Here is a 27571-nt window from a genome sequence, read left to right as displayed (position 1 = left end):
CATGGAGCACTGCGCAGCCCGCGGCTCCGGAGCGGCGGTGGCGGCGGCGGCGGTGGAGGCGGCGGAGGCGGCAGCGCGCCGCTCGCTCACACCCACCCCCGCCCGCGGCCGCCGCGCCGCCCCGCCGTAGCCGCCGGCCGCCGGCGTCCCCGCGGGCCGGTCCAGCGAAGGCGGCGCCCGCGCCTCTGCAGCCAGTGGCAAGCTGCAAGCCCGGGGAGGCGGCTCCTGCAGCCCCTCGCGGCCCCGTGCCCCGGACGCCTGTGGCCAGAGCGGCCACCGGAGGAAGAGGAGGAGGCAGCGGAGGTGCCAAACTCTCCGGCTGGGCGCCGCGGCCCGCAGCCCCGCGCTCCGGCATGCAGGCGCGGCGTCTAGCCAAGCGCTCCAGCCTGGGCAGCCGCCGCGGGGGCGCCGCGCTGCAGCCGGCCGGGCCCGGCTCCACGCCCGCCAAGGAAGCCGCTGTGCACGGGCTCCCGCCGCCTGCCCTGGGCCCTGCCCCGGCCCCGGAGAGCTGGAGGCCGCCGCTGCCGCCGCCGCGCAGCGCAGGGACCGGCCCCCCTCGGGCTGCTGGAGCCGCCGGAGCCGCCGGAGCCGCCGCGGCCGCCGCCTCGTCGCCCGTGCTGTTGCTTCTGGGGGAGGAAGACGAGGACGAGGAAGGCGGGAGCAGGCGGCGCAGGGGGCTCGGGCGGGTGGAGGAGAAGCCCCGAGGGGGCGCCGAGGAGGAGGATGACGAAGAGGAAGACGAGGACGAGGAGGTGGTCGTCGAGGTGGTGGACGGCGACGACGACGACGACGATGGCGAGTTGCGTTTTGTGCCGCTCGGACCCGGTCGTGTGGTCCCCAAGGGCCCGGCCCGGGGCGCCTTGAAGGTGCGTGCAGGGCGCGGTAAAGCGCGCGTGGGCCCCGGCGGCCCGGGGAGCGGCTCGGGGGCCGGGCTGGGCTCGGGGCCCGGCTGAGGCCGGGCAGCGGCGGCCCGCGGGAACCCGGCCGGCCGGGAGGGAGGGGTGTGTCTGGCGGCGCCGGCCGGCGGGCGGCCGCGCGGGGCAGAGCCGGGGAACTGTTGATTGCTGGCACTCTTGGAGGCGGCCTTTCTTTGGTCAAAGGCCGGGTCGGGTTTGCTGTCTCGTATGGTACCCGGAAAGGACGCTTCTCACCAGTGGGATGGGGAACTTGGAGCTGGGACGTGGGTAGGCGACCGATTGCTCCGCGGTGGGGACAGGCGAGGTCGGGGGAGTGAGGTTTTATTCTTCTCCGGGGTGGGAGGAGAGTCCCCTTCCGATTTGATTGCTGTTCAAGCTTTTTGAAACTAGCAAGCAGCTTTTCTGGTCCATCCGGCCACCCCTTCCTTCAAGCCCAGAACAATTGTTGATGACTTTCCACTGCGGGCGCTTGGGAGGGAACCAGTGCCGCAGAAAACCAAGCCCTGGGTCTCCGCGTGCCTTTTGCGCATGGCTTTGGTACTGCCCCCTCGACCTCCCGTGGTTAAACGGTACCACGCTTAGCATTCTCAACATTGCAAATAAGGAAAAAAAAAAAAAGGAAATCGGGCAAAGTGATGGGGCGAGGTTTGGCATTTAAAATGGATGTGAGTTTCAGCTGAGAATTCTAGCGAAGTCCCCCGCGCGCGAAAGCTCGGAGCGATCTTTCCGTTGGTGTATCTTCAGGAGATAAGGGGTTTATTATTACACAACTGACTGGCTGGGTTTTCAGGCATGCGATTGGACAAGGCAAGCCACGTTGAGGTTCATGCACCGCGGATGTTGCTAAGAAGTTTTGAGGGCAGCAAGTGGTAAGCGTTGAAGTGAGTGATTCCTCCCCTCCCCCCCCAGTGGTTCTTAAAATCAGCTGAACAACCATTTCTTGGAGTTTTCAGGTGGTCTTGGGAAGTGAGGAAGAGGAAGAAAATACATGAACAAGTAAACTGAATAGATTTTTGGAGCCCGCTCCCACAGTCCCTGGAAGGTTTAGATTGCATTTTCAAAGAATTTGGTTAGTACTCCAGATGTAGGCACAAATATCTTTCCCAGACCACCCAGGAAGTACTACTAGCTCTGGGAGTGAGAAATTTTCAGAACGTTGTCATTTAGGATGATTGTTTTTGACAGATGCTTGTTGGAATAAGGACTGTGACCACACTCATTAGGGTGGTCTGACTGAATAGCCTACATTGTATGGCTACAGGATATCGCTGGATTTGAATGAAGTCACATTTTGTCAGTGACACAGAATTGCAAAGAGTAGTGTGACTCCTTAGCATTTTTGTCCAGACATACTGAATGTATGTCTTGTGGTTTGAATAGTAGTTTTACAAACTGTAATTAAAAATTAATAATTTATGTTCTGGTCAAAGTAAACCAAACTGTAGGAAAAGTAATCATCCCTATAAAACAGAATAATTAGGGTGTGCTACTTTACAACATCAAAAAGGATTTTTCACATCTTCAAACCAATTTTAAGTTCTTTCAAATTTATAACATATTGCATAGCTCACAACTTTTATAACATATTGCTATGCTTACAAGTTTTCAAGATCTTATATGTGTAACACATTCAAGTATAATTTCTTTTTTTTTTTTTCCTCCTCCTCCTTGCCTAACCTTGCCTTTTGTTCAAGGTTAGCAGTCTTACCACTTGAGCCACAGCGCCACTTTCAGCTTTTTCTGTTTATGTTGTACTGAGGAATCGAACCCAGGGCTTCATGCATGCTAGGCAGGCACTCTACCACCAAGCCCCAATTTTTTTAACTACTTTAAAGACATCTTGACACAGTGTCTGAATAAAGTTTTAGGGCTGTCACAAATAATTTATTATTATGTAGATAAGAATGTCAACATCTTACAAATACTTAAGATTTTCATTCATTCAACAAGAATTTATTGAGCAATTTGCCAGATGTTGTTCCAGAACACATAGAAAACTTTCCTATGCTCACATATAATAAAAGATGTCATAACAAGACTCAGATATTTGAGTGAGTGAATAATTAAGCAAGTATGGCCCTTGTGGTTGTGTATATGCTATTACTGTTGCCCAGTTTTCACTGAGCCAGATCTTGCGTCTTGAACCCACTACAGCAGAACCGATGTGTACATCAGAGGTTGACACAAAGAGATAGTTAATGTCCAAAGAGGAACAGGTAGCTGGAATCAGGCTTCCATTCCAGAGGTTATGTGATTTCCTAGTATGGGGATGCTCAGGTGAATTAATCAATGAGTGGAATATTTATGACTTTTCCAATAAAACACCACTGTAACTCCAAGAATTCTGTTTCTACCTCTTTTGACCATGTTTGGCAAGTTGTCAGGGTTATCGTGGAAATTGTAAACTGTCATGGTGCTGGTGGGTAAGCAATTTACTATGGAGATACAAGGAAATGATTCTGAGCACTGCTGACACATACCTATAATCCTAAGGAGGCTGAAGTCTGAGGATAGCAGTTTCAAGCCAGCTAGGGAAGAAAAGTCCATTCTTATCTCCAGTTAGCCACCAAAAAGCCAGAAATGGAGGTATGGCTCAAGTAGTAGAGTGCTAGTTTCCAGTGAAAAAGGTAAAGAACAGTGCCTGGGCCCTGAGTTCAAACCTGAGTAGTAGTCGTGCGCGTGCACGCGCACACACGTAAACACACGTATACACACACACACACACACACAAGGAAATGGTGATGAGACTAGAGGGCAAGTGGTGGTCAAGATGATAGCCGAGTCAGTTTGAACTGCCCTGACTATTGGATCTGACATCTTGTTTTTCACAGAAGTTCACTGTGCTCAGGCAAATCAGACATTTTTAGTCTCAGCAGACAGGGATGTGTTGGTCAGGGGTCAGGAAAGGGAAACAAAGGATAATGAGGAGATGGAAAAAAGGACAGGGATTACCTGGCAGAACAGGGTACCTATCAAAGAGGAAAAGAGATCAGTCTAAGAGGAACACCCCTCCTAGGAGGGGACATTTGATCTGAAGCACTGTGTAGGCTTGAAGTGGGAAGGAGAGGATCACTGTGGCTGGAACTTTGGGAGGGAAGTTAGAAGGTATGTCACAGAGGTCACTCAGGGCCAGCCACATAGATAAGGTGAGCCCTGAAGTCTTCCTTCAGGAAGTTTTAATCAGTAAAAACGTATCAGATAGTATCAGAGGTCCTGTTGTATGGAATCTAGAGATCAGCATTGGGAATTGGAAAACCAGTGAGGTGGCTCTGGCTGCTGCGGGACAAGTGAGGGCTATGTGGAGTTTAGAGGCTGACAAAAGCAGAATTAGGGGAAATGACGGACTCAGGATCCTCTGTTAGAACTTGTTGATGGGGGTGAAGGGCAGGGAGGAATCCAGGATGAGCTTCACAGTGTGGAGATCAGTGCCATTTGTTGAAATTGAGGAAGCTGGGGGAGCAAAATCAAGTGCTCACTTTTATATAGATTAAGTATGCAGATACTAATTAGACTTACAAGTACAGGTTACAAATAGGCCAGTGGCAGTACCATGAGGAACTGATAGGATATTCAGTACTAGAGAGAGGAATTTGGGAGTCACCAGCCTGACTTTTGTCATTTAAAGCTGACAGTATAAAGTATAAAGTATCAGTCTAAAGAGAGCCCAGTGAGCTTTGGCTGGTCTCTTAGGCCCAATGCAGATTCAGTTTGGGTATAGGAGGAGAAGCCACTGAAACCAGTTAAGCAGTATTTAGATGGGTAGAATATGTAAAGTTCACTAAGTCAAGAGAAGAAATGGTTCCAGCATGTAGAAAGCAATGAACTGTGAGAATGTTATTGGAAATAAGAAGGAAGTTAAATGACTGACTCATATGGATGAAATAATATGAAACAGTGTTATCTTTGACAAAAGAAGTCAGTGATGTGGCTAGAGAGAGGCTGAGCAGCCAGTGGGAGGTAAGGATGTAGAGGCACATATGAAAACTCTTTTGTTGGACTATAGAGAATGGAGGAGTGGCTAGATGATCTGTGGTCTATTTTTTTTTTTTAAAGACAGGATTCAGTAGACTCTAGTAGAGTTTTCTGTTAACAAATTACCATAAACTCTTTGCCTTTTACAGTTCTCACAGTTTCTAGAAGTCTGGTCTTAGCTTTACCAGGTCTACTGCCAAGTCTCACAGGCTTAACAATCAAGAGGTTGTTAACTTAGGAGGGTTGTATTCTCATCTGCAGACTTGACCAAGGAAGAACTCACCCCCATGCTTATTCAGATTGTGGGCAGAATTCTTTCTCTTATATCTGTAGGATTGAGACTCTCAGCTTTTGTTGTTGTTGTTGTTGTTGGTTGTGGGGCTTGAACTTTGGGTGCTGTCCCTCAGTTCTTCAGTTCAAGCCTAGCCCTCTACCCCTTGAGCCACCACCTCACTTCTGGTTTGCTGGTGGCTTATTGCAGATAAAAGTCTGAAGAACTTTCCTGCCCAGGCTGGCTTTGAAGTGCTGTCCTCAGATCTCAGCCTCCTGAGTAGCTAGGATATAGGCATGAGCCGCCCGTGCCTGGCAACCCTCAGCTTTTTGCTGGTTGTTACCTGAAGGCTACTGCTAGCTCCTGGAACCCCTCTCCCTCACCTGCCCCTCAGTTCATGTAATTCTTTGTCATATGGATTTCCTTAGCATCAAGCCAGCAAGGAGAATCATAGTGTCTCTTTGTTAGTAAGGTACAGTTTTCTACTGGTACTGGTGGCTCACACCTGTAATCCACAGCTACTCAGGAGACTGAGATCTGAGGATTGCCATTCCAAGCCAGCCTGGGTAGAAAAGTCCCTTTGGGCTGTAGCTCAAAGTGATGGAGTGCTATCCTTGAGCAAAATAGCTCAGGGACAATGCCTAGACCCTGAGTTCAAGCCCCACAACAGCTTAAAAAAAATTAGTTTCCCATAATTTGGTGTAATTATAAGAGTAGACTTTGTAGTTTTTGATTCTGTTGATTAGAATGGTCACAGTTTCCACTTACACTCCAGGGGAGGGGATTGTATAGGGTCTGTATTCCTAAAGGTGAGGATCATTAGGTATTACCTGTTACGTTTAGAGGGATAGAGATGTAGAGTAAAGGGTGACAACAGGATGAGAGTCCTTGGAAAGCCATAAAGGAGGGTTCTAGAACCCAAGTAGAGTGTCGACCTTTGGACCTTTCTCTCTTTGAACTGGAAAGTAGGTATTTTCTGTCCTAGAAAATGATGGTCAGATGACTTGGCTGGTGGCTTCTGTTTCCCCTATCAGAAGGAATGAGTGCTGGGGTAAGAGAGATTTGAATAAGAATTAGTGGTGTGAACGGCTGTGTAGGGAGAGAGGAAAGCAAATGTACTAGAGAGATGAAATAGATTTCTGGACAGTATTTGAAATCCCTCTAGTATTGCTTGATTACTATAGAGTGGACATTCATTTTGGAGTTGAGTGAAATAAGCAAAACATGGTATTACATGGTTTTCGATTTCTAACCAAAAGAAGCTTATGTAACTATCTGCCTTGGTAAGATTCCTGTGTCATATACTCACCCTGCACACACAGTCGCAAACCTTCCTCCATGAGTACTTCTGGGTGCTTGCATAAGGAATACTAAGTAGCACAGTAAACAGTATCTTCAACTGGAGTTTAACTTAAAAAAAGAAGAAATTACGAAGACAGTGTCAAGCAGAGAAAGAATATGTTGCTATTCAGTGATGGCAGACTAGTAGGGGGCTAAGATAACAAGGCCCAGGACTCCTCTTCCATTTCATGGAAGAGAACATTCATGGAAATAGAACTCAAGAATCTGGAAAGATTGATAATTTGCTGATATAATAATTAAGGAAAAACCAGAACACAAAAGACTGCCAAAGAGGTGTTTTTTTGTTTTTTTAATCAAGACTACTCCATGTATTGAAAAACTGGAAAAGAAAGGCTTTTAAATGAGCTTATGTATGTCAGAGTTCCAACTTTGAGCACTCAATAAATATTAATCACATGAAATGTTTCTTATATGCCAGGTCTTGGGGAATGGTTAACACATCTATTAGATTATCTCTTGAATATCAGATGACTTAAAAGAACTGTTGGCAGGCATTGCATGGCAAACACTGCATTCCAATTTGCTAACAAGTATGTGTCTTGCAAATGGTCTGTGTTGGCTCGTGCAAAAGGCGTATGCTTAAGATACCAGACAAAGTTGTCATTCACTGACTTGGGGACTGGCAGAGTTGGAAGGCAGAGATTGTCTAGTAATCTAATACCCTCACTTGACTGTCCAGGGCACTGCCACTATGCAAGGAGAGCTGCCTTGTCCAGCAAGGACTGCTAGCTTGTTATCTGGGGCCAGGAGTGTTATCTGGACCCAGTTCTGTCAACTGCAGGGTGTTACCCTTTCTGACTTAGTTCTTTGTGCCAGCAATGATCTGCAGTTCACTTGTTTAGAGTTTGGGATAGAAAAAACAGTAATTTTCTAAAGTACTGTACCTCTCACTGCTTATTTACTTGTATTTTTGGAATGCTTGTTCTCTATAAAGTATGTCAGGTAGAGGCTACCATACCTATGGCTGGAGTATGACAGGTGGGACCTTCTCTGATTCCTGCATGACACTGTTATCCTCCCCATGAGGTTTTTTTTTTTTTTTTTTTTTTATATTATTTTATTTTTTTTATTGTAAAGCTACTATACAGAGGGTCACAGTTACATGAGTGAGGTTATGAGTACACTTCCTCTTGAACCTTGTTACCCCCTCCATTGTTTTCCCCCTACCATCCCCTCCCTCCCTCCCTTCCCCGAGGTTCTTTTTTTTTTTTTTTTTTTTTTTTTGATTGTGATTAAATGATTACATAATTTCAAAGTCACAAGTTCATTCTAACTTCCCTGGAGCAAATTGTCTACCACAGTCTGTAATATATAACAGTGTTCACATGTTATATACCATATTTGTGATCAGCAGCATGAGGATATTTAGTAGTGGTTCAACCAGATGAGCGGGAGTTCTTTGTTTCTTAAGTCCTGTTAGTTTTGTCGTATCACTAACCTTTTGGATTTAGCATCCACTTATGAGGGAGACCATGTACCGTTTGTCTCTTCGTTCTTGGCTTACCTCGCTCAACATGATTCCTTCTAGCTCCATCCATTTCCCTGCAAATGCCATTATTTTGTCATTTCTAATGGCTGCATAATATTCCATTGTGTATAGATACCACAATTTTTGGATCCATTCATCTGTGGTGGGGCACCTAGGTTGTTTCCATATCCTAGCTATTGCGAACAGTGCTGCAATAAACATGGAGGTGCACGTGTCCTTGTATATTGGTTCCTGTTGTTCAGGGTAGATGCCTAGAAGTGGTATGACTGGGTCGTAAGGGAGGTCAATCTTTAGCTTTCTAAGGACCCTCCAGACTGCTTTCCAAAGTGGTTGTATAAGTGTACATTCCCACCAGCAGTGTAATAGGGTTCCTCTTTCTCCACATCCCCTCCAGCATTTGTCGTTGGCTGATTTGTGGATGTGGGACATTCTGACTGGGGTAAGGTGGTATCTCAGGGTTGTCTTTATTTGCATTTCCTTCACCACCAGGGATGATGAACATTTCCTCATGTGTTTCTTTGCCATTTTTATTTCTTCATTTGAGAAGTCCCTCTTTAGTTCCCTTGCCCATTTAGTAATTGGTTTGTTAGGTTTGGGAGGGATTAGTTTCTTGAGTTCCCTGTATATACAGGATGTTAACCCCTTGTCTGATATATTGCTGGTAAATATTTTTTCCCAATTAGTTGGTTGTCTTTCTAGCTTAGTTGCGATAGATTTAGCTGTGCAGAAGCTTTTTATTTTAAGGTAGTCCCATTTGTCGAGTCTCTCTCCAACTTGTTGTGACCCTGGGACTCTGTTCAGGAAGTTCCTTCCTGTGCCTATTAGTTCAAGTGTCTCTCCTACTCTGTCCTGCAGTAGTTTCAGAGATTCAGGTTTAACGTTAAGGTCTTTAATCCATTTTGAGTTGATGTTGGTGCATGGTGATAGGCTGGGGTCCACTTTTAGTTTTCTGCATGTGGCTGCCCAGTTTTCCCAGCACCAGCGGTTGAAGAGGCTGTGTTTCTTCCATTGTATGTCTTTGGCTCCTTTGTCGAATATCAGCTGGCTGTAGGCCTGTGGATTTATATCTGGATCTTCTATTCTGTTCCATTGGTCTTCGGGTCTGTTTTTGTGCCAGTACCATGCTGTCTTTGTGATTATAGCTCTGTAGTAGAGTTTGAAGTTCGGCATGGATAGCCCTCCCATATTGTCTTTATCCCCTAGAATTGTTTTGGCTATTCTAGGTCTTTTGTTGTTCCATATAAATTTTTGGACTGTTTTCTGTATTTCAGTGATGTACGTCATTGGGATTTTAATAGGAATTGCATTGAATTTGTATATTAATTTTGGAAGTATCACCATCTTTACTATATTAAGTCGGCCTATCCAGGAGCATGGGAGGTCTTTCCATTTCCTAGTGTCTTCTGCAATTTCTTTCTTTAACTTTTTATAGTTCTCATTAAATAGTTCTTTTACATCTTTGGTTAGGTTAATTCCTAAATATTTTATTTTTTGGGAGGTTATTGTGAATGGGGTTGCTCCCTTTATTTCCCTCTCTTCCTGTGCGTTATCAGTGTATAGGAAGGCAACTGATTTTTGTGGGTTTATTTTGTATCCTGCTATTTTGCCGAAGTGACTTATGATTTCTAAAAGTTTGGGGATGGAGTTTTTGGGATCGTGGAGGTATAGTATCATGTCGTCTGCAAAAAGGGATAGTTTCACTTCTTCTTTCCCTATGCGGATCCCTTTAATGTCTTTTTCTTGCCTTATTGCCCTGGCTAAGGGTTCTAGGACTATGTTGAAGAGGAGTGGAGACAGTGGACATCCTTGCCTTGTCCCTGTTTTTAGGAGGATTGGTTGTAGCTTTTCCCCATTAAGTATAATATTGGCTATTGGTCTGTCATAAATGGCTTTTATTGTTTTTAGAAATGTTCCTTCTATTCCTATTTTCTCCAGAGCTTTTAGCATGAATGAATGTTGAATTTTATCAAAGGCCTTTTCTGCATCTGTGGCGATAATCATGTGATTCTTGACCTTGGCTCTGTTGATATGCTGGATTACATTTATTGACTTACGTATGTTAAACCATCCCTGTGTCTCTGGGATGAAGCCTACCTGATCATAGTGTATTATTTTTTTTATGTGTTTCTGGATTCTGTTAGCTAGAATCTTGTTAAGGATCTTTGCATCTGTGTTCATCAAGGAGATTGGCCTGTAATTCTCCTTTTTGGTTGGGTCTTTGCCTGGTTTGGGGATGAGTGTGATATTGGCTTCGTAGAATGAGTTTGGGATAGCTCCCTCCTTCTCTGTTTCTCTGAAGAGCTTGAGGAGTATGGGTATTAGTTCTTCTTTAAAGGTCTTATAGAATTCTGCTGTGAATCCATCTGGTCCTGGGCTTTTTTTTGTTGGAAGACTTTTGATAGCTTCCTGTATCTCATTATAGGATATTGGCTTATTTAATTGGTTAACTTCTTCTTTGCTCAGTTTGGGTAACTTGTATTTCTCTAAAAATGCATCCATTTCCGCCAGATTTTCTTCCTTTAGTGAGTATAGCTTTTGAAAGTAGTCTGTTAGAATTGTTTGGATATCTTGGGTACGTGTTGTGATGTTTCCCGTGGCATCCCTAATCCTATTAATATGGGTTTCCTCTCTTCTTTTTTTAATTAATCTTGCCAACGGGCCATCAATTTTGTTTATTTTTTCAAAGAACCAGCTTTTTGTTTGGTTTATTTTGGTTATGGTTTTCTGATTTTCTAATTGGTTAATCTCTGCTCTCAATTTGGTTATCTGGCTTCGTCTAGTAGCTTTAGGTCCCATTTTTTCTTGTTTTTCTAGCTGTTTTAGTTGCAACATGAGATTATTTACTTGGTCTGTCTCCATTCTCTTGATGTGGGCACTGAGGGCAATAAATTTGCCCCTCAGGACTGCTTTTGCTGTGTCCCACAAGTTTCTTTGTGAGGTGTTTTCATTTTCATTGAGTTCTAGGAAATGCTTTATTTCTTCTCTGATCTCTTCTGTTACCCAGGCCTTGTTAAGGAGTGTGCTGTTCAATTTCCATGTATTAGAGAAATTTCTGCGGTATGCTTTGTTATTGAGAGCTAGCTTGATTCCACTGTGGTCAGATAGGATACAGGGGATTATGTCGATCCCTTTGTATTTGCTTAAGTTCCTTGAATGAACTATGATATGGTCTATTTTGGAGAAAGTTCCATGAGCTGCTGAGAAGAATGTGTACTGTGTTGTTTTAGGGTGAAATACTCGGTAGATGTCAGTTAATTCCGCTTGAAGTATGGCCTCACTTAATTCGGTAGCTTCTTTGCCAATCCTCTGGTTGGTAGACCTGTCCTTTGGTGAGAGTGGCGTGTTAAAGTCTCCTAGTATTATCGTATTGGGATCTATTTTATTCTGTAAGTTTGAGAGCATTTGTTTAACATATCTGGGTGCACCGATATTTGGGGCATATAAGTTGATGATGGTTATATCCTCCTCTTGGATTGTTCCCTTTATTAATATGTAATGTCCGTCCTTGTCTTTCTGTACTGATTTTAATGAAAAGTTTATTTTGTCAGATATCAGGATAGCTACACCTGCTTTCTTATTGGGGGAATTTGATTGGTAGATCCTTTTCCACCCCTTCACTCTGAGTTTGTTTGTATGTTTGGCTGAGAGGTGGGTCTCCTGAAGGCAACAGATGGATGGGTCTTGTTTTCTGATCCAGTCCTCAGTTCGTTTTCTTTTAATTGGCGAATTCAGCCCATTTATATTAAGAGAAAGTATAGAGAGATGCATTGTTGTCCCTGCCATTCCGTTTTCCTAAGTTTTTCTTCTTTCCTTTCCTCCTGTGCTTGCTCAGTTAGACTTTGAGTAATGCCTGTTTGGGGCAGGTCCCAGTTCCTGGTTGCTTTCTTCAGGTTGTGTCCCCCCTCTTAGAATTCTTTGTAATGCTGGCTTAATGTTTATGTATTCATTTAGTTTTTCTTTGCTATTAAAAGTTTTCAGTTCTCCATCGAATGTGAATGCTAGCTTTGCCGGGTATATCAGTCTGGGTTGGCAGTTATTGGCTCTCAGGGCTCGTATGGTGCTTTCCCAGGCTTTTCTTGCATTCATTGTTTGTGTGGAGAGATCTGCAGTGATTCTAATTTTTTTCCCGTTGTAGTATAGCTCCTTCTTCATTTTTGCTGCATGCAGGATTGTTTCCTTATTATTCAGATCCATCATTGTTACTATTATGTGCCTAGAAGTGTTTCTCCTGGGATCTTGCTTGTTGGGTGTTCGATAAGCTTTTGTGATGTAGTTAAGATGGTCGTTTTTGAGGTGGGGAAAATTTTCATTGACTATCTTGTTAAATAGGTGTTGCATTCCCTTGCTCTGGAATTCCTCACCTTCGTCCACTCCGATTATGCGAAGGTTAAATTTTTTAGCATTATCTGCTTGCTCTTGAATTTCCCTTTGGTTTAATTTGAGTGATTTTTCCATATCTGTCACTTTTTGGTCCAGTTGGTGTATTCTGTCTTCTGTATCTGACACTCTACCTTCCATTTCATTCACTCTGTTGACCGTGGCTTCTATTGTGGTTTGCATGGTGGAAATGGATCCCTTTATGGATTCAATGTTGGTTCTCAGAGTACTGATCTCACCTCTCAATGAGGTGATATCAGTATGCATTACCTCTAATTTGGCGTTTATCTCACTTCTTACTGAGGTTTGTGCAGCTTCTATTTTTGCATCCAATTTTTGTTTGATATCCTGTATATCTTTTGATAGTTCATCCTTGTGCTCTTTCAATTTCTGATCCATTTCTCGCTTTATTTCTTGAGTCATTGCCTCCAGCAACCCTTGGATGTAGTTTTTGTCTTCCATTCCTGCTTTGCTCCCACTGGGGCTCTCCCCTGCGTGGCTGCTGGCTTTTGAGGTGAGCTTGCTGTCCTGGGTAGTGGTAAACCTTGTGATTTTTCTCTGTGATTTTCGCATGGGGGTTCAGGAGACTGCTCTTCAATCTTGTTTTGGTGTGTCTGTCTTTGCTTGGTTGCTGATTCTCTATTGGTAGAGAGAGTCTGTGTCTGATCTGGATTCTGTTGGGAGCCTATTTCCAGCTGCTATTCACTTAGGATTCTCAGCTCTCTGCTGTAGCAATTCCCGCCTTTGGAAGGGTTGAGCAGCCTAGACTGCTTGTGTTTGCTCCTGCGGGTGCTCTTGGGAAGATCAGATGCTCTGGATGCACTCTCCCAAATACTGGAGTCTGCTATGGGCTCCTGATGTGTTTTTGTTTGTTTGTTTTGGGCTGGTTGTGGGCTTGAACTCTAGGTTTGGGTGCTGTCCCTCAGCTCTTCAGCTCAGGGCTGGCACCCTACCATTTGAGCCACAGCCCCACTTCTGACCCTTTTTGCTTTGTTCAGGCGCCGGTCCCCTGGCCTGGTTCCGGCCCCAGCCTGGAGCGCGCTCGTTAGGCCTGTGCTAATGTGTATACCACCTTGGTTATGCAGCCTGGAGGACACAGTTCAAATTTCTTCTACTGTTGGTAGTCTTGACCCAGGGGCACTGTTCCTGGCTTGAGCATTTAAGCTCCCTTCCCGGGGCGCTCTTGCTCTGGCCTGGCCAGCAGAGTGTGCTCCACCGGCTGGTGGGGCTCTCGAACAGTTCCCAGTTTTAGTGGGTCCTGTGGTCCGGGTGTTGGGGTAGGGAGTCTAGGTCAGGGTCTGGGGATTCCCTCCAGCTCTGGTCTCCCTTGATGGATTCCCTGTCCCCTGATGGGTACTCACCCTGTAGGTCGTCAGTTGTTGTTGCAGTCCGTCAGTTGTTGTTGCAGTCCGAGTTCAGTTGGGGTGGTTGCGGGCTGGGTTGGGCGGCCCCCCGCCGGGTCGTTGCGATCGCGATTGGACGGGTGGTCGGCGGACAGGTCCCTTTGTGGCGCTGCTGGTGCCGGGCGGCTTTGGCGGGATGGAGCCTCTCCGCTCCGGTGGAGAGTGATGGGTGGGGTGGGATCCTCCTGGAGACTCCCGGCTGGTAGGTTTCTCTGTTCCTGGCGATCCGCTGTTCTGCAATCCCAATCCGGTACCTGGTGATCTGCAAGCAGCCCCCTGTGTCTCTGGGGCTCCGGCAGCCCCCGCCGGGCCGGCTGGCCGGCGGCTTGGCGCACTGCCGCGCGGCCAGTAAAGGCTGGGGGAGGGGTCTTCGCTCTTCTCTGTTCTGAAATTCTTCTTTTCCTCTCTTTCTTTTTGTGTTATTTTCCACCTCTGGTTTTTCTCTGAGTGTTCGTCTTTTTGTTGTTGTCGGTCTCTTGGGGAGATTAAAGGTTGGAACTCGAACTCTCTTTTTGGTTGGAGAGAGCTGTGGCGTTTCCCTACTGCCCCGTCGCCATCTTGAGCGGTTCTCCCCCCCATGAGGTTTTGAAGACTCATGGGTAATGTAGAGAATGGCAACAATTTGGAAAAGAGCTTCATACCATTCATCACTCCATTGCCAAGGAAGCAGTTTGCCCAGAAGACATAAGTAATAATAAGCCATGATAGTGTCTTCTCTTTCATAACACTTTCATTATGTTTGCATGATGTGTCCCATAGCCCAAACATGGACAACAAAATAAACAAACAAAATACCTCCTGAAGTCAAGCTCCATTCTGAACCTGCTTTACCCCTTACTTCATGAGAAGGAACCAGAGAGAGCCTCAGCCATGTGCATGCCTGATTGAGGATAAGGACTTGATTTGTTAGAAAGTCCTTCTCAATTATGTTAATGGATTTTCTTACCTGGGAAGAGACTTGGAGGGAGAAGGACTTCAGTTGCAACATTAGAGCTTCTTGTCTGTATGAACAGTGTCATCACTATGAGTGTATGAAGTGTTTGCCAGAGTCAAAGGGATCTTTTAGTAGCCAAGTGCAGTCTCATGTTTAGGTCAATGTATGACTTCCATTAGACTTTCTTTTTTTCTCTTTGAGCCACATTTCCAGCTCTGGTTAAAAAGTGAGTGAAGCATGATGGCAAACATCTGTAATCTAAGTATTTGAAAGCAGAGATAAGATGATTGGGGTACAAGGTCTGCCTTGGCAAAATCACAGGAAACAAACTAAAAACAGATAAAGGACTAGGAACATGGCTCAAGTGGTGCCAGAATGCTTGCCTAAGGCTCTGAGTTCAATTCTCTGCACCTGTTCCCCTCCTCAAAAACAAACAACATCAAAAATCCCCTCTTTGGCGAGGAATTCTAGTTCATTACTATGACCTCTTTCATGGCCTTTGTATTTAGTAAGATGCTAGAGAGCAGGCTTGAGTAGAAGCTAGGGGATCCTTCCACTTAACCACACTCACTGCTGCTCCCTTTCTATAGATTAAGAAATAATATGGTATGGACTCTGGATTCAAATTCTGACATCTCCGCCTGCTAGTTTTGTGGCCTTATGAAGTAAGTTAATGTCTCCATGTTGTCATTTGAAATGTTGGATAAATTATTCCATTATTGGTGATTGCTACTAAATATGGCCCAGTGACCTTCCCAAATGAGATGTGGATGGAACTTTATTTCTTTTATGGTTTTGCAAAGGATTATTAATTTTTAAAATTTTGCTTAAGGATCCCAAATCCTATTCTCAATTTCATGCTTCTAAGGTATTTCACACAGCTGCTTCTGAAGTGACGCTGTGCATCTGAACTCTGGTGTTCATTGTAATATCAACTTTAATCTTCCCTTTCAGTCTGAGCTGAAAGCTGTGAGTCATTTACCTTCTTGTGCATTGAGGACAGAGCCATTCTTTTTTCAGTGCTCCTCAGTCTGTTTGGATGTGTAGATCTTACATCCGGGAAAACCTGGATATTGTCCGAAACAGTAGGAAAAGAGAGTTAGTTGTTGCTGAAAGATGCTGTGGAAACAAAAAATGATGTCATCTTTCACTTCTAACTTGCATGGGGCTGAGAATCTCAGGGGTATGGATTTGCCCTTTGCTTGGACTTTTGTTTGACAAAGGAATCATTTTGAATCTTTGAGTAGAGGAGGAATGTAGCCCAAAGTATAACTATATTTTTGTATCTTCTAGTTATTAGGGAAGAGAAAGGGATTCTATGGCTAATCAACTTTGGGGAAATCCAGTTAAAAATAGAGATACAGTCAGGATGTGGTAACACATGGCTATAATCCCAGCACTTGGAGGTCGAGGCAGGAGGATTGTAAATTTAAGACCAGTTTGTGCTACCTAGCAAGACCCTGTCTCAAAAAATAACCCCACAAAAATCAAAAGCAGATTTTTTTTAAAAAGTCAAACATAGAGATATTAGAAGAATAATGGCTGATGCATCTGTCTGTTAGAGGTAGAATATAATGTGGAATTTACATGGTTATTGGACTGTAGAGGGTTTTTTTTTTTTTTTTTTTCGAGAGTAGCTTCCATTTAGGAATCACTAGATTTTAATTCCTATTCTTAGTAATTAAGGAAAGGATTGTCTCATAGCTTGAAATCATTAACAAGAATTGTACTATTAAAGAAATTGTCACTGTGTGTGGTGAAGCATACCTGGAGTCTTAGCTTCGGTAGTTCACTCAAATACAGGAGACAGAAAGGCAACATGGTCAGACCTTGTGAAGCCAAGTTTATGCCACAGAGAAGGGCTAAAAGTGTTGTTAGTGGGTCATACAAGTTTTGAAATACTTTTTCTCATAAAGCTGGAAGCTGATTCAAGTTCAAGTTTCTCAGAAGAATATTTTATGTAGTAACTTTTCACTTTCTATAGCTGTGAACACCATTCTCATGTGTGAAGTTGAGAATAGTAGAGAGCACTGTCTTTTTTGACAAATTGGGCTCCAGGATGGGTCTCATGGGTGAGATATGAAGGTGTGAGAAGTGTGATCATAACAGAATTAAAAAGTGCCAAGGGAGCTAGAAATCACAAGGTGTTTAAATCCCATGCATAAGAATTTATTAATCGGTTTTTCACATCTTCAAAAATTATTGAAGATTCTAGGAGAGTTTAAATGAGAAGAATGACATTTACTAGGATACTAGGTTTGATGTCATTTCTGTCAACAGCATTGTTACAGAAAGGGGTTAAATACTTATGGATTGAGTGTAGTGTGCAAAGATTTTTTAAATTGTACGTTATTCAACATTTTTTTTCATATCCCCAACATTTGCTGTATTATAATTTAAAGGAAGGTCCTCATAGCTAACTTTATTTGACCCTTGTGATAATCTTGGGAGGTAGATACTGTTATCCTTACTTTATAGATGTAGAAAATAAGACTCAGAGAAAAATAGTAATTTCTATGGAAATAAATATGTATGGTAACTTTATATTAAATGACATAGATATTTGTTAGACATTTCAGGAAACAGTTGGGAACCAACAGATTTTTTTTATTGTTCCACATCTTTTTTGTTTGTTTGGGTTTTTTTAAAACTGTATTTTTTTTTGTCTTTTTTTCTTTTTTGGTACTGGGGATTGAACCCAGGATGTTGCACTTGCTAGGCAAGCACTTTGCCACTGAGCTACATCCTAGCCCTCTTTTCTTTATATATATATATATATATAGATAGATAGATAGATATAGATATATATAATTGTAAAGATATTGTAGAGAGGGGGTTACAGTTACATGAGTAAGGTATTGAGCATTGTTACCCCCTCCTTTGTTTTTCTCCTACCATCCCATAATTCCATTGAATACACACACACACACACACACACACACACACCTCACGTTTTCATTTTCTTGATCCATTCATCTACTGAAGGGCATCTCTTAGCTATCATTTTTTTTTTTTTTTTTTTGGGTCTGGTCGTGGGGCCTGAACTCTGGGCCTGGGTGCTATCCCTCAGCTCTTCAGCTAGCTCAAGGCTAGTGCTCTACCACTTGAGCCACAGTGCCACTTCTGACTTTTTTCTTTTTTTTGCTTATGTGGTGCTGAGGAATCAAACCCAGGACCTCAGGTATGCAAGGCAAGCGCTCTACCACTGAGCCACCTTCCCAGCCCAATATATCTTAGCTATCTTATGCTACAATAAACATAATTGTGCTGGTAGCTTTAGTATGGCCTTGTTTGTGATCATTTGGGTAAATGCCCAAAAGTGGGATTGCTGGGTCATGGGGGCTGTCTATGTGTAGTCTTTTGAGGAACCTCCATACTGCCTTCCAGAGTGGTTGAACAAGTTTACACTCCCACCAACAATGCATTAGAGGGGAACCAATAGATTTAAAAAAATAATTGGAATTGGTACCTAAACAACAATGGAAATTTAAGGAGAGAAAAGACTTTACTTTGGAGTCAATTATACATTGAAATGATGTGAACCACAGTTTTCATAGGTCATCACAGATGTTTTCATGTAGCTTCTACATGCTTTGCAAATTAGCTACAAGCACTCACTGAAAACTAGACTCCACTAATTTCAGTAAATTTGAATTAGGATCCCAATTTAACTTTCATGGTATTCTTTTAAAAGCTCAAGTTAATTTTTTTAACAATATTTTTAAGTAGTAGCTTTGTATATTCCCAACTCAAAACAGATTAGAAAAATAATGGAAATATTACAGTAAGGATTTTAGAACTTATTACAATAAGATTTTATAACTTACAGTCCACTTATGTGGATTGTGTCAATTTGAGAAAAAAAAGTCTTGATTCATCATATATTAGTTGTAGTAAAAAATTCCCATAAAAGAGAACATGAGTACTTGAGCCTGCACACCAAAGTGTGGTGGAAAACAGTGATTACCAGGAGGGGGGAATGAGTTGAAATTTTCTGAGATGACTGGGCCTATGGAGAGAGCAGGGTTTTCCCTTTGAATTTCTCAGTGGCTTGAGGGCTGTTGGATGTTAAAGAGGTTCTGAAAAAAATGTTTTAGTTATCCTTTGGGTGACAGTAATCCTTTTAGTTCTTTATTCTTATTTTAAAAGAGATCTCCATTTAAATAGGTTTTTCTCTCCACTCAGGGATTTATTTTTTTCCACTTGAAATTTTCCCCTCCCTCCCTCCCTTCCTTCTTTCTTCCTTCCTTCCTTCCTTCCTTCTTCCTTCTTTCCTTCTTTCCTTCTTTCCTTCCTTCCTTCCTTCCCTCCCCCTTCTCTTACCTTTGCCCTTCCTCCTTGCATCTTCCCTTCCTTTACTTCCTCCCCTCTCTCCTTCCTTCCTTCCTTCCTTCCTTCTTTCCTTCCTTCCTTCCTTCCTTCCTTCCTTCCTTCCTTCCTTCCTTCCTTCCTTCCTTCCTTCCTTCCTTCTCCCCAGCCCCCCCCCCCCCCCCAACCAGTCTCTCCCTCCATCCCTCCCTCCCTTCCTTCCTGAGCTTTTTTGTTCAAGGCTAGTGCTCCACCACTTTGAGCCATAGTGCCACTTCCAGTTTTCTAGTGGTTAATTGGAGATGTCTCATGGATTTTCCTGCCCAGGCTGGCCTTGAACTGTGATCCTCAGATCTCAGCCTTTTGAGTAGTTAGTATTACAGATGTGAGCCACTGGTGCCAGACTAATGGAATTTTTCTTTCAATCTAACATGGATATTATTTTGGGAAAACTCTAATTGAAATGATAGTGTTTTGCAAACAATGTCTGTCTTTATGTATTAAAACTGGGAGCCTCAAACATCTTGGTTAAGACCAGTGGCAAATTGATGATATGTTAAAAAATTTTTTCTAACACAGGTTAGCTGTTCAGTGGATGGCTATTTCATTGCACAAATGTTTACTGGGCTCTTTGTGAGCTCATAGAACACAGAACAGAGCAGTCTTGCTCATATTCCAGAGGAAAGTTGGTAGACTTTGCAGATGATGGTGGGGTATGCTATTTTACTGAGCTGGAAGTATGGGCAGGGAGAAAAAAATCAGGTTGGAAAGGAGAATCCTGTCTTAACATTAAGTTTGAGGTGTGATTCTACCTGCAGAAGGACATGTGAGCAGGCTCGAGCTAAGTGGAGAGGGCAGAGCTGGGGAGGACAGAGCTAGCCATAGGTTCACAGAGTGTGTTTAAAAATGATGGGATTGTTTTACAAGGCCTGGGAAGATGTCAGTAGAGAAGGAATGATGACCAGCTCTGGTTCTGGGACACTTCAGATGTCATCTGTATCTGTCTCTCAACAGCATTATTGTCATATAATTTCCATATCATATAACTTTATCTTTACCGTCTAAAGTTCAGTGCTGTCTTTTACATTCCCATAGTTGTGCAGCCATTTCTATAACTTTAACATTGTAACTCTTTTTTAATGCCCCCAATAGCAATCTGGGACCCATCACCATCACCATTCCATATGCGCCTTGCAAGGCCACTTCACTAGAGATTTACTTCGTTTTTTTAGTACCAGCAAGTCTTTATTCATTCATGTTTTTTTCAGAAAGAAAAGATGGGAGATGCTAAAGGAGGAATTTGTTAGCATGAAGGGCTATGAAGGAAAAGAAGAACCCAGTACAGAAAAACAAACATTTGATAAGTATACTTCAATGATGAGTCATGATCCTCTCAGGGGTTCAGTCTTATGTTAAGCAATGAAATAGATAGATCTTTGTTTTCCTCCTTTATTCTGCCTTGATTCTAGAGAAAGCTTTGACTTTTAGAAGTAACTGAAGTCTTAAATTTATCCAAATGACATCCTATTATCTATCTTTATCTATATCTACAATATCTGTCATCTGTCTGTCTCTATCTGTCTTTCTGTCTGTCTGTTACAGAAAGAAACAGGGTCTTGGGATATAGGCCAGGCTTGTCTTGAACTCACAAGCTACTGTCTAAGACACTTGAGTTCTGGGATAGCAAGTGTGGACCACCGTGCCCAGCCTATTAGATGATCTTGTAGCCATGTTAGCATCGGATTCTTGTATTACTGTAAGAGTTCTTGAGTGAATAGATGGGCTTCTTCCCAATTCATATGTTTGTGTGAAAAACCATCCACATGAATGGGCAAAAATAAAGAACCTCACCTACCCCTTTTTTGTACCATATACAATTTTTCAAAATAGATTATAGAAGTATATGAAAACATAACTTACAAAGCTATAAGAAGCAGAGGAGGTTTTGAGGCATGTAAAGTTTTTTTTAAACAAGACCCAGGTAGAAGTAATTACTAAAAAATGATGCATTAGATATTATGCAGGCCAAAAACTGCTAAATGATACTATTAAGAAAACATTAAATAGTATTTGATTAAATTGATTAATACATGAATACGTATTAGATTAAACTGACTACATCTGCTATCACTTTTATATGGGGATATCAAAACTGTCATTTAGGTTTTTCTTTGCACTAAACACTTTGCTAGGTGGGAAAAAATATATTCTTACGGTCTTTCTGGCATGTTCAGTTTTGTGGAAGAAACAGTGAAATAAGCAGTTATACCGTGAAGTGACGACAACAAGGAGAGTGAGAGTATAGGACACACTGTAGTTTTGTTATTGCTAAAGTGGAACCTGGCATTGGTTAATAATTACTAACTTGCTTAGCCAGTCTCAGTTCACATTTGCTGACTTCCTGTCTTCCTTTTTTTTGTTCTGAGCAAAGGGACTGGAATTTTAAAGTTAAGCATAGATAGTGGCTTAGCTCAGGCAATAATATGTCCTGCTTTCAGTATACTATGAAGAGAAATAGAATTGTAGCTATTTAAAGAAACTCTATTTTAATGTTGATATCCTACTATCCTATTTGAAAGTAAGTTTTTCAAGCAGGGGTATCAGTGTCAAAGTTAGGCAGTTGTTTAGTTCTATTTCCTGGCAGAACAGTGCATTGAGTGTCTTGCTCAGACAGTCCTTCTAATACCTGCTAAGTACTTCTAGTGTATTTTTAAAGAATTTAGAATTGTTGACAGGAAAGCAGTAAGGTGAAAAAGTACAGTAAAAATTTAGGATGGAGTATGTTACTAAACAGAGGAACTTTACTTTTTAAATATAAACATATAATGGGAAATTAAAGCTTTGTTCTTTTTAACCCTTGAATTTAGTATAGCAAAACATTGATTATGACTTGTAATTTTACAATGCTTTAAACCCTCCTTTATACTTTTTATAAGTTGTACAGGGATCAGTCACTTCAAGTTAATTATCAGGCAACCATTACCATAAAAGTTAAAATTACTGATTTAAGATGGCTTAATAGTTTTTTGTTTGTTTTGGTGTGTGTGTGTGTGTGTGTGTGTGTGTGTGTGTGTGTGTGTGTGTGTGTGTGTGTGTGTGTGTGTGTGTGTGTGTGTGTGTGTGATACATGCATGCCTGTGCTTGTGCATGCTGGTAATGGGGCTTGACCTCAGAGCCTAGAAATTGTTCTTGAATTTTTTTGCTGAAGGCTAGCAAGCACTCTACTCTTGACCTTTTGCTGGTTAATTGGAGATAATCTCATGGACTTTCCTGCCAAGGATGGCTTTAAACCTGGATCCTCAGATCTCTTGTTTCTTTTTTTTTTTTTTTTTTTTGGGTCCTGTCGTGGGGCCTGAACTCTGGGCCTGGGCGCTGTCCCTCAGCTCTTCAGCTCAAGGCTAGTGCTCTACCCACTTGAGCCACAGCGCCACTTCCAGCTTTTTTCTTTTTGCTTATGTGGTGCTGAGGAATCGAACCCAGGGCCTCATGCATGCAAGGCAAGTGCTCTACCACTGAGCCACCTTCCCAGCCTTTTTTTTAAATGAAAAAAAAAATTTTTTTTTTGGGTCCAGTCATGGGCCCTGAACTCTGGGCCTGGGCGCTGTCCCTCAGCTCTTCAGCTCAAGGCTAATGCTCTACCACTTGAGCCACAGTGCCACTTCCAGCTTTTACTTTTTGCATATGTGAGGAATTGAACCCAGGGCCTCAGGCATGCAAGGCAAGCGTTCTACCACTGAGCCAACTTCCCAGCTCAGATCTCTTTTTTCTTGAGTAGCTAGAATTTCAGGTGTGAGCCACTGGTACAGAAGACTTAATTTTTTTTTTTTTTTTTTAGGTTTTTTTTTTTTTGTTTTCTGGGTCTGGTCATGGGGCCTGAACTCTGGGCTTGGGCACTGTCCCTCAGCTCTTCAGCTCAAGGCTAGCGCTCTACCACTTGAGCCACAGCACCACTTCCGGCCTTTCTCTTTTTGCTTATGTGGTGCTGAGGAATTGAACCCAGGGCCTCATGCATGCAAGACAAGCACTCTACCACTGAGCTACCTTCCCAGCCCCGAGACTTAATTTTTTTAAATTCCCTCTAAGTTTTTCCCCATTCTGTATGTCGTCTGCCATGTATTCCTAGATTTTCATATTTCATGCTGGTATCTTCCATGGTAACACCTTCTTCCTGAGTCTTTTCTTCATGCATGTCGAATTGATGATATATCTTTCCCAATGACTCCCAGGCTATTAACACCCTCTGTCCTTCATTCAGAAAATACCCATTGATTTTCATTTTCTCCATCATCATTTTGACACCAGTACCCAGTAGAAACTTGTACAGAAAAGGGTGCTGGATAAATGCTTAACTGAGCATATTATTATCAAAACACTGATGATTTGTGCCTCATTCTCACTTGTCTTTTGTTTATTTTATGCCCAGTTCTACTTATTTTTTCCATTTTTTGTCTTCCCCAGTTATCTCTAGCAGTTTTCTCATGGCTTCCTTTTTGCCACTATTCCTTCATTTAAGCCTGTTTTCCACAGAACTACTAAAATAATCTTGGGGTTTATGTAACTTTTTCTTATTATAGAAGCAATACTTGTAGAACATTTTAAAGTCCTGGTAAGGAAAAAGACGATACTAATAATCATCTGGATTTCCACTTATTCTTGCTGTATATATCCTTCCAAACCACAAGAATAGTGCTATTTACAGGGAGATCACTTATTTGGCAAATGCTATTCTAAGTGAGCTACCTTTAAACAAAGAAAACAAGCAAACAGTTCTTGAACAGCCAAAACAGATGTCAAAATACAACTTATCTACTTGCTTAATTCAAATCAGAAAGCATCTCCTCTGTGCTACAGTAATCAAAACATCATGCTAAAAACTCTTTGAAGGCAGAGTATAGAAGGCAAAGTTTCTATCTTTGGCTGAAAGATAGAAATAATTATTTCTAAGTTTCCAGTTCTCAATCTGTATGAAACATAAATCTATGTTTCTGTTCACTCATACTGAGAACTTAGTCCCAGTATATGTGTTTATGTTTTCTTGGCCCACTACAAATTTAAAGTTGGGAACTAGTAAGCTGGCAAGGGAGTGGAGGAAACAGGGTAACAGCCCTCTAGTAAGTAGTGTTCTGTGTTCTAAGAGTAGCAAATATAAAACATGTTGATGGAGGAATTGAAATACATATATCTAAATTGTACAACTATGAATACAAAATAAGAAATTACCAAATTCTGGGCACATTTAATGTGGTGGCATGGGACTTCTGAGGGCATGTCACAAGGTTAGAATTTAGTAACACTTCTGGAATATTGCACCATGAAGAGGAGTTTATTATGCTCGGGAGAGAGGCAAAGAAACCTCTAATACATTTTAGAGAACTTTGCAACAGAATTATTAAAGCCTATCGGTCAAAAGGCATAGAAGCTGCCTTTTTTTTTTTTTGGTCTGGTCATGGGGCCTGAACCCTGGGCCTGGGCGCTGTCCCTCAGCTCTTCAGTTCAAGGCTAGCGCTCTACCACTTGAGCCACAGCGCCATTTCTGGCTTTTTTCTTTTTGCTTATGTGGTGCTGAGGAATGGAACCCAGGGTCTCATGCATGAAAGGCAAGCGCTCTACCACTGAGCCACCTTCCCAGCCCCGAGCCTCCTTTCTTTTAAATTTAAATTTTACCGTAAAGGTGACATACAGAGGGGTTACAACTACATAAGTTAGGTGATGAATACGTTTGTTTGTGAACAGTATTAGCCCCTCCCTTTTTTTCTCCCACTTCTTCCTCTCTTGACTCCTCACTGCCCAAGTTGTAAGGTTCATTTCCAATATAGTCTAGTGAATATCACTGTTAAATTAGTTCTTCCTTTGTCCCACACTTTTATTTCCATTCCCTTCCCCAAATCAGATAACTTGTATATCAGACAAAGGGTACAGAAATCAAAAACAGTAGCAACAAGGAATTAACCAAAGAAAAAAAAGAAAGAAAAAAGAAATAACTGAAAACTGTAATAAAAGACCCTCTTGTTCCATTTCTTTGAGTTCATTCAGATAAGCATCATTTTATATGGTCAAATGCACATAGCTATTGAACCATTGTGATCCTTTCCTAAGAATATCCTGCTTTGTTCTCAGTGTGTGATGTTTAGTGCTATTTAATCATGTCCAAGTGTAGTTGTCTTTTCCCATCAATTGGACTGACTTGTAGATTTATAGACATATTCTAGTTATTACAAAAGAGGGATACTCTGCAGCCTATGTTTCTTTGGGTCTGGCTTACTTCACTTAATATATTTTTTTCCAAGTCTTTGCATTTCCTTTCAAATGGGACAATGTCATTCTTTCTTTAAAATTAAGTAATTACATAAATTTCACAGTATTGTAGCATAGTGATACTTAGCTAAAGTCATCAACACATTTTAACCTTCACAATGCTAATTGTCATTATCTTGATCTACAAAGCTTATGAACTCTATAGACTTTAACAATAAAATTGTTTCTTCTGAATCGGGTGATTTGCACATTTCTTTCCTTTTGCTTAGTATCAGCTGTTCCCTTTTTCCCTCTCATTCCCTCCCTCCTATCACCACCCTGAATCAGTTCACTTTCATCAATGTCCATTACAGCTGGTGGGTCTCTCTGTTGTATTTTTTTCACCTGTTTTTCTCTAGTTCTGTGCCCCCTCCTAGTTTCCCTCAGATGTGCATGTGTATATATGGGGTCAAGAACATATAATCATCTAGAAACTATATGATAAATTAGGAAGAGGTCCTTTGTTTCTTCGGTCCTGTCTACTTTGTTATGTCTCGTTGTGTTTTGAATCTAACATCTGCATATCAGGGAAAATGTGCAGTTTGTCTTGGCTTATCTCGCTCAACATGATTTGTTCGAATTCCATCCATGTCCCTGCAAATGCCATTATTTTGTCCTTTCTAATGGTTGTGTAATATTCCATTGTATATAGGTAGCACAATTTTTGGATCCATTCATCTATGGTGGGGCATCTGGGTTGTTTCCATATTTGGCTCTTGTGAACTATGCAGCAATGAACATAGAGGTGCATGTGTCCTTGTTGTATCCTAGTTCTTGCTGCTCGGGATAGATGTTGAGGAGTAGTATGGCTGGTCATAGGGAAGGTCTATGTTTAGTTTTCTGAGGAACCTCCAGACTGCTTTCCAGAGTCATTGTTTTAGTTTATATTCCCACCAGCAGTGCAGTAGGGGTCTTCTTTCTTCACATCCCTACCAGCATGTGTCGTCATCTGAATTTAGAGTATAGGCCATTCTGACTGGGGTAAGGTGGTATCTCAGGTTTGTTTTTATCTGCATTTCTTTTATAGCCAGGGATGATTAACATTTCCACATGTGTTTCTTTGCCATTTTTATCTCTTCTTCTGAGAAATCTCTCTTTAGCTCCCTTGCCCCATTTAGAGATTGGTTTGTTAGATTTGGGAGGGGTTAGTTTCTTGAGCTCCCTGTATATAATGGATATTAGGCCACTGTCTGATATATTGCTGGTAAATATCTTTTCCCAGTTGGTTGGCTGTCTTTCTAGTTTGGTAGCTATGTCTTTAGCTGTGCAGAAACTTTTAATTTTCAGGTATTACCATTTGTCAAATCTCTCTCCAATCTGTTGTGCCACTGGGACTCTGTTCAGGAAGTTCCTGCCTGCGCCTATAAGTTCTAGTGTCTCTCCTACTCTGTCCTGCAGTAGTTTCAGAGTTTCAGGTTTGATGTTGAGTTCTTTAATCCATTTTGAGTTGATGTTAGTGAATGGTTTGTGGTCATTTGGGTAAATGCCCAGGAGTGGGATTGGGTCATAGGGAAGCTGTATGTTTAGTGTTTTGAGGATCATCCATACTGCTTTCCACAATGGTTGAACAAGTTTACATTCTCACCAACAGTGTAGTAGCATTCCCTTTTGGCCACATCCCCACCAGCATCTGTTATTACTAGTTTTCTTGATAATGACTAATCTAAACAGGGTGAGGTGGAATCTCAATGTAGTTTTGATTTGCATTTCTTTTACTGCCAGAGTTGTTGAACATTCTTCATGTGTCTATTGGCCATTCTTATTTCTTCTTTGAAAAGATCTCTCTTTAAGCCTTTAGTCCATTTATTGATTGGGTGGTTGTTTTGTTGAGGATTTGTTTTTGGAGGGTTTAATATTTTGAGCTCTAAGTATATTTTAGATATGAGGCCCTTGTCTGGTGCATAGTTAGTAAAGATCTTTTCCCAGTCTGTGGGCTTTCTATTTATCTTGCTGTTCCTTTGCCATGCAGAAACTCTCCATTTGGATGCAATCCCATTTATCCAGCCATTCTTTGGTTTGTTGTATTTCTGATCTTTACTTAGGAAGTTTTGGCCTGTGTTAGTGTTCCTCCTATCCCTTCCTGTAATATTTTCAGGTCTTTTTTTTTTTTTTTTTGTCAGTCATGAGGCCTAGGTGCTGTCCCTTAGCTATTCAGCTCAAGGTTAGTGCTCTACCACGTGAACCACAGTGCCAATTCCGGCTTTTTCTGCTTATGTGGTGCTGAGGAATCAAACCTAGGGCCCC

The 27571-nt window shown here is 42.2% G+C and overlaps 1 protein-coding gene across 1 annotated transcript in view; it reads left to right on the top strand.

Annotated features, from left to right (window-relative positions):
* The first annotated feature begins 219 nt into the window (after positions 1-219).
* The window catches only part of Znf704 (zinc finger protein 704), a 180598-nt gene continuing 153246 nt past the window's right edge, over positions 220-27571 (top strand). Inside the window, exon 1 of the mRNA XM_042680698.1 lies at positions 220-866. Coding sequence (XP_042536632.1) covers positions 354-866 — 513 coding nt within the window. The 5' untranslated portion in view covers positions 220-353. The remainder of the gene's footprint in view (positions 867-27571) is intronic.

Source organism: Dipodomys spectabilis, unplaced genomic scaffold (genome assembly GCF_019054845.1).
Source record: "Dipodomys spectabilis isolate Male_0828 unplaced genomic scaffold, ASM1905484v1 ptg000063l, whole genome shotgun sequence".
Classification (NCBI taxonomy): domain Eukaryota; kingdom Metazoa; phylum Chordata; class Mammalia; order Rodentia; family Heteromyidae; genus Dipodomys; species Dipodomys spectabilis.
The sequence above is the reverse complement of the archived record's forward strand: the minus strand, read 5'-3'. Positions and strand labels throughout refer to the sequence as shown.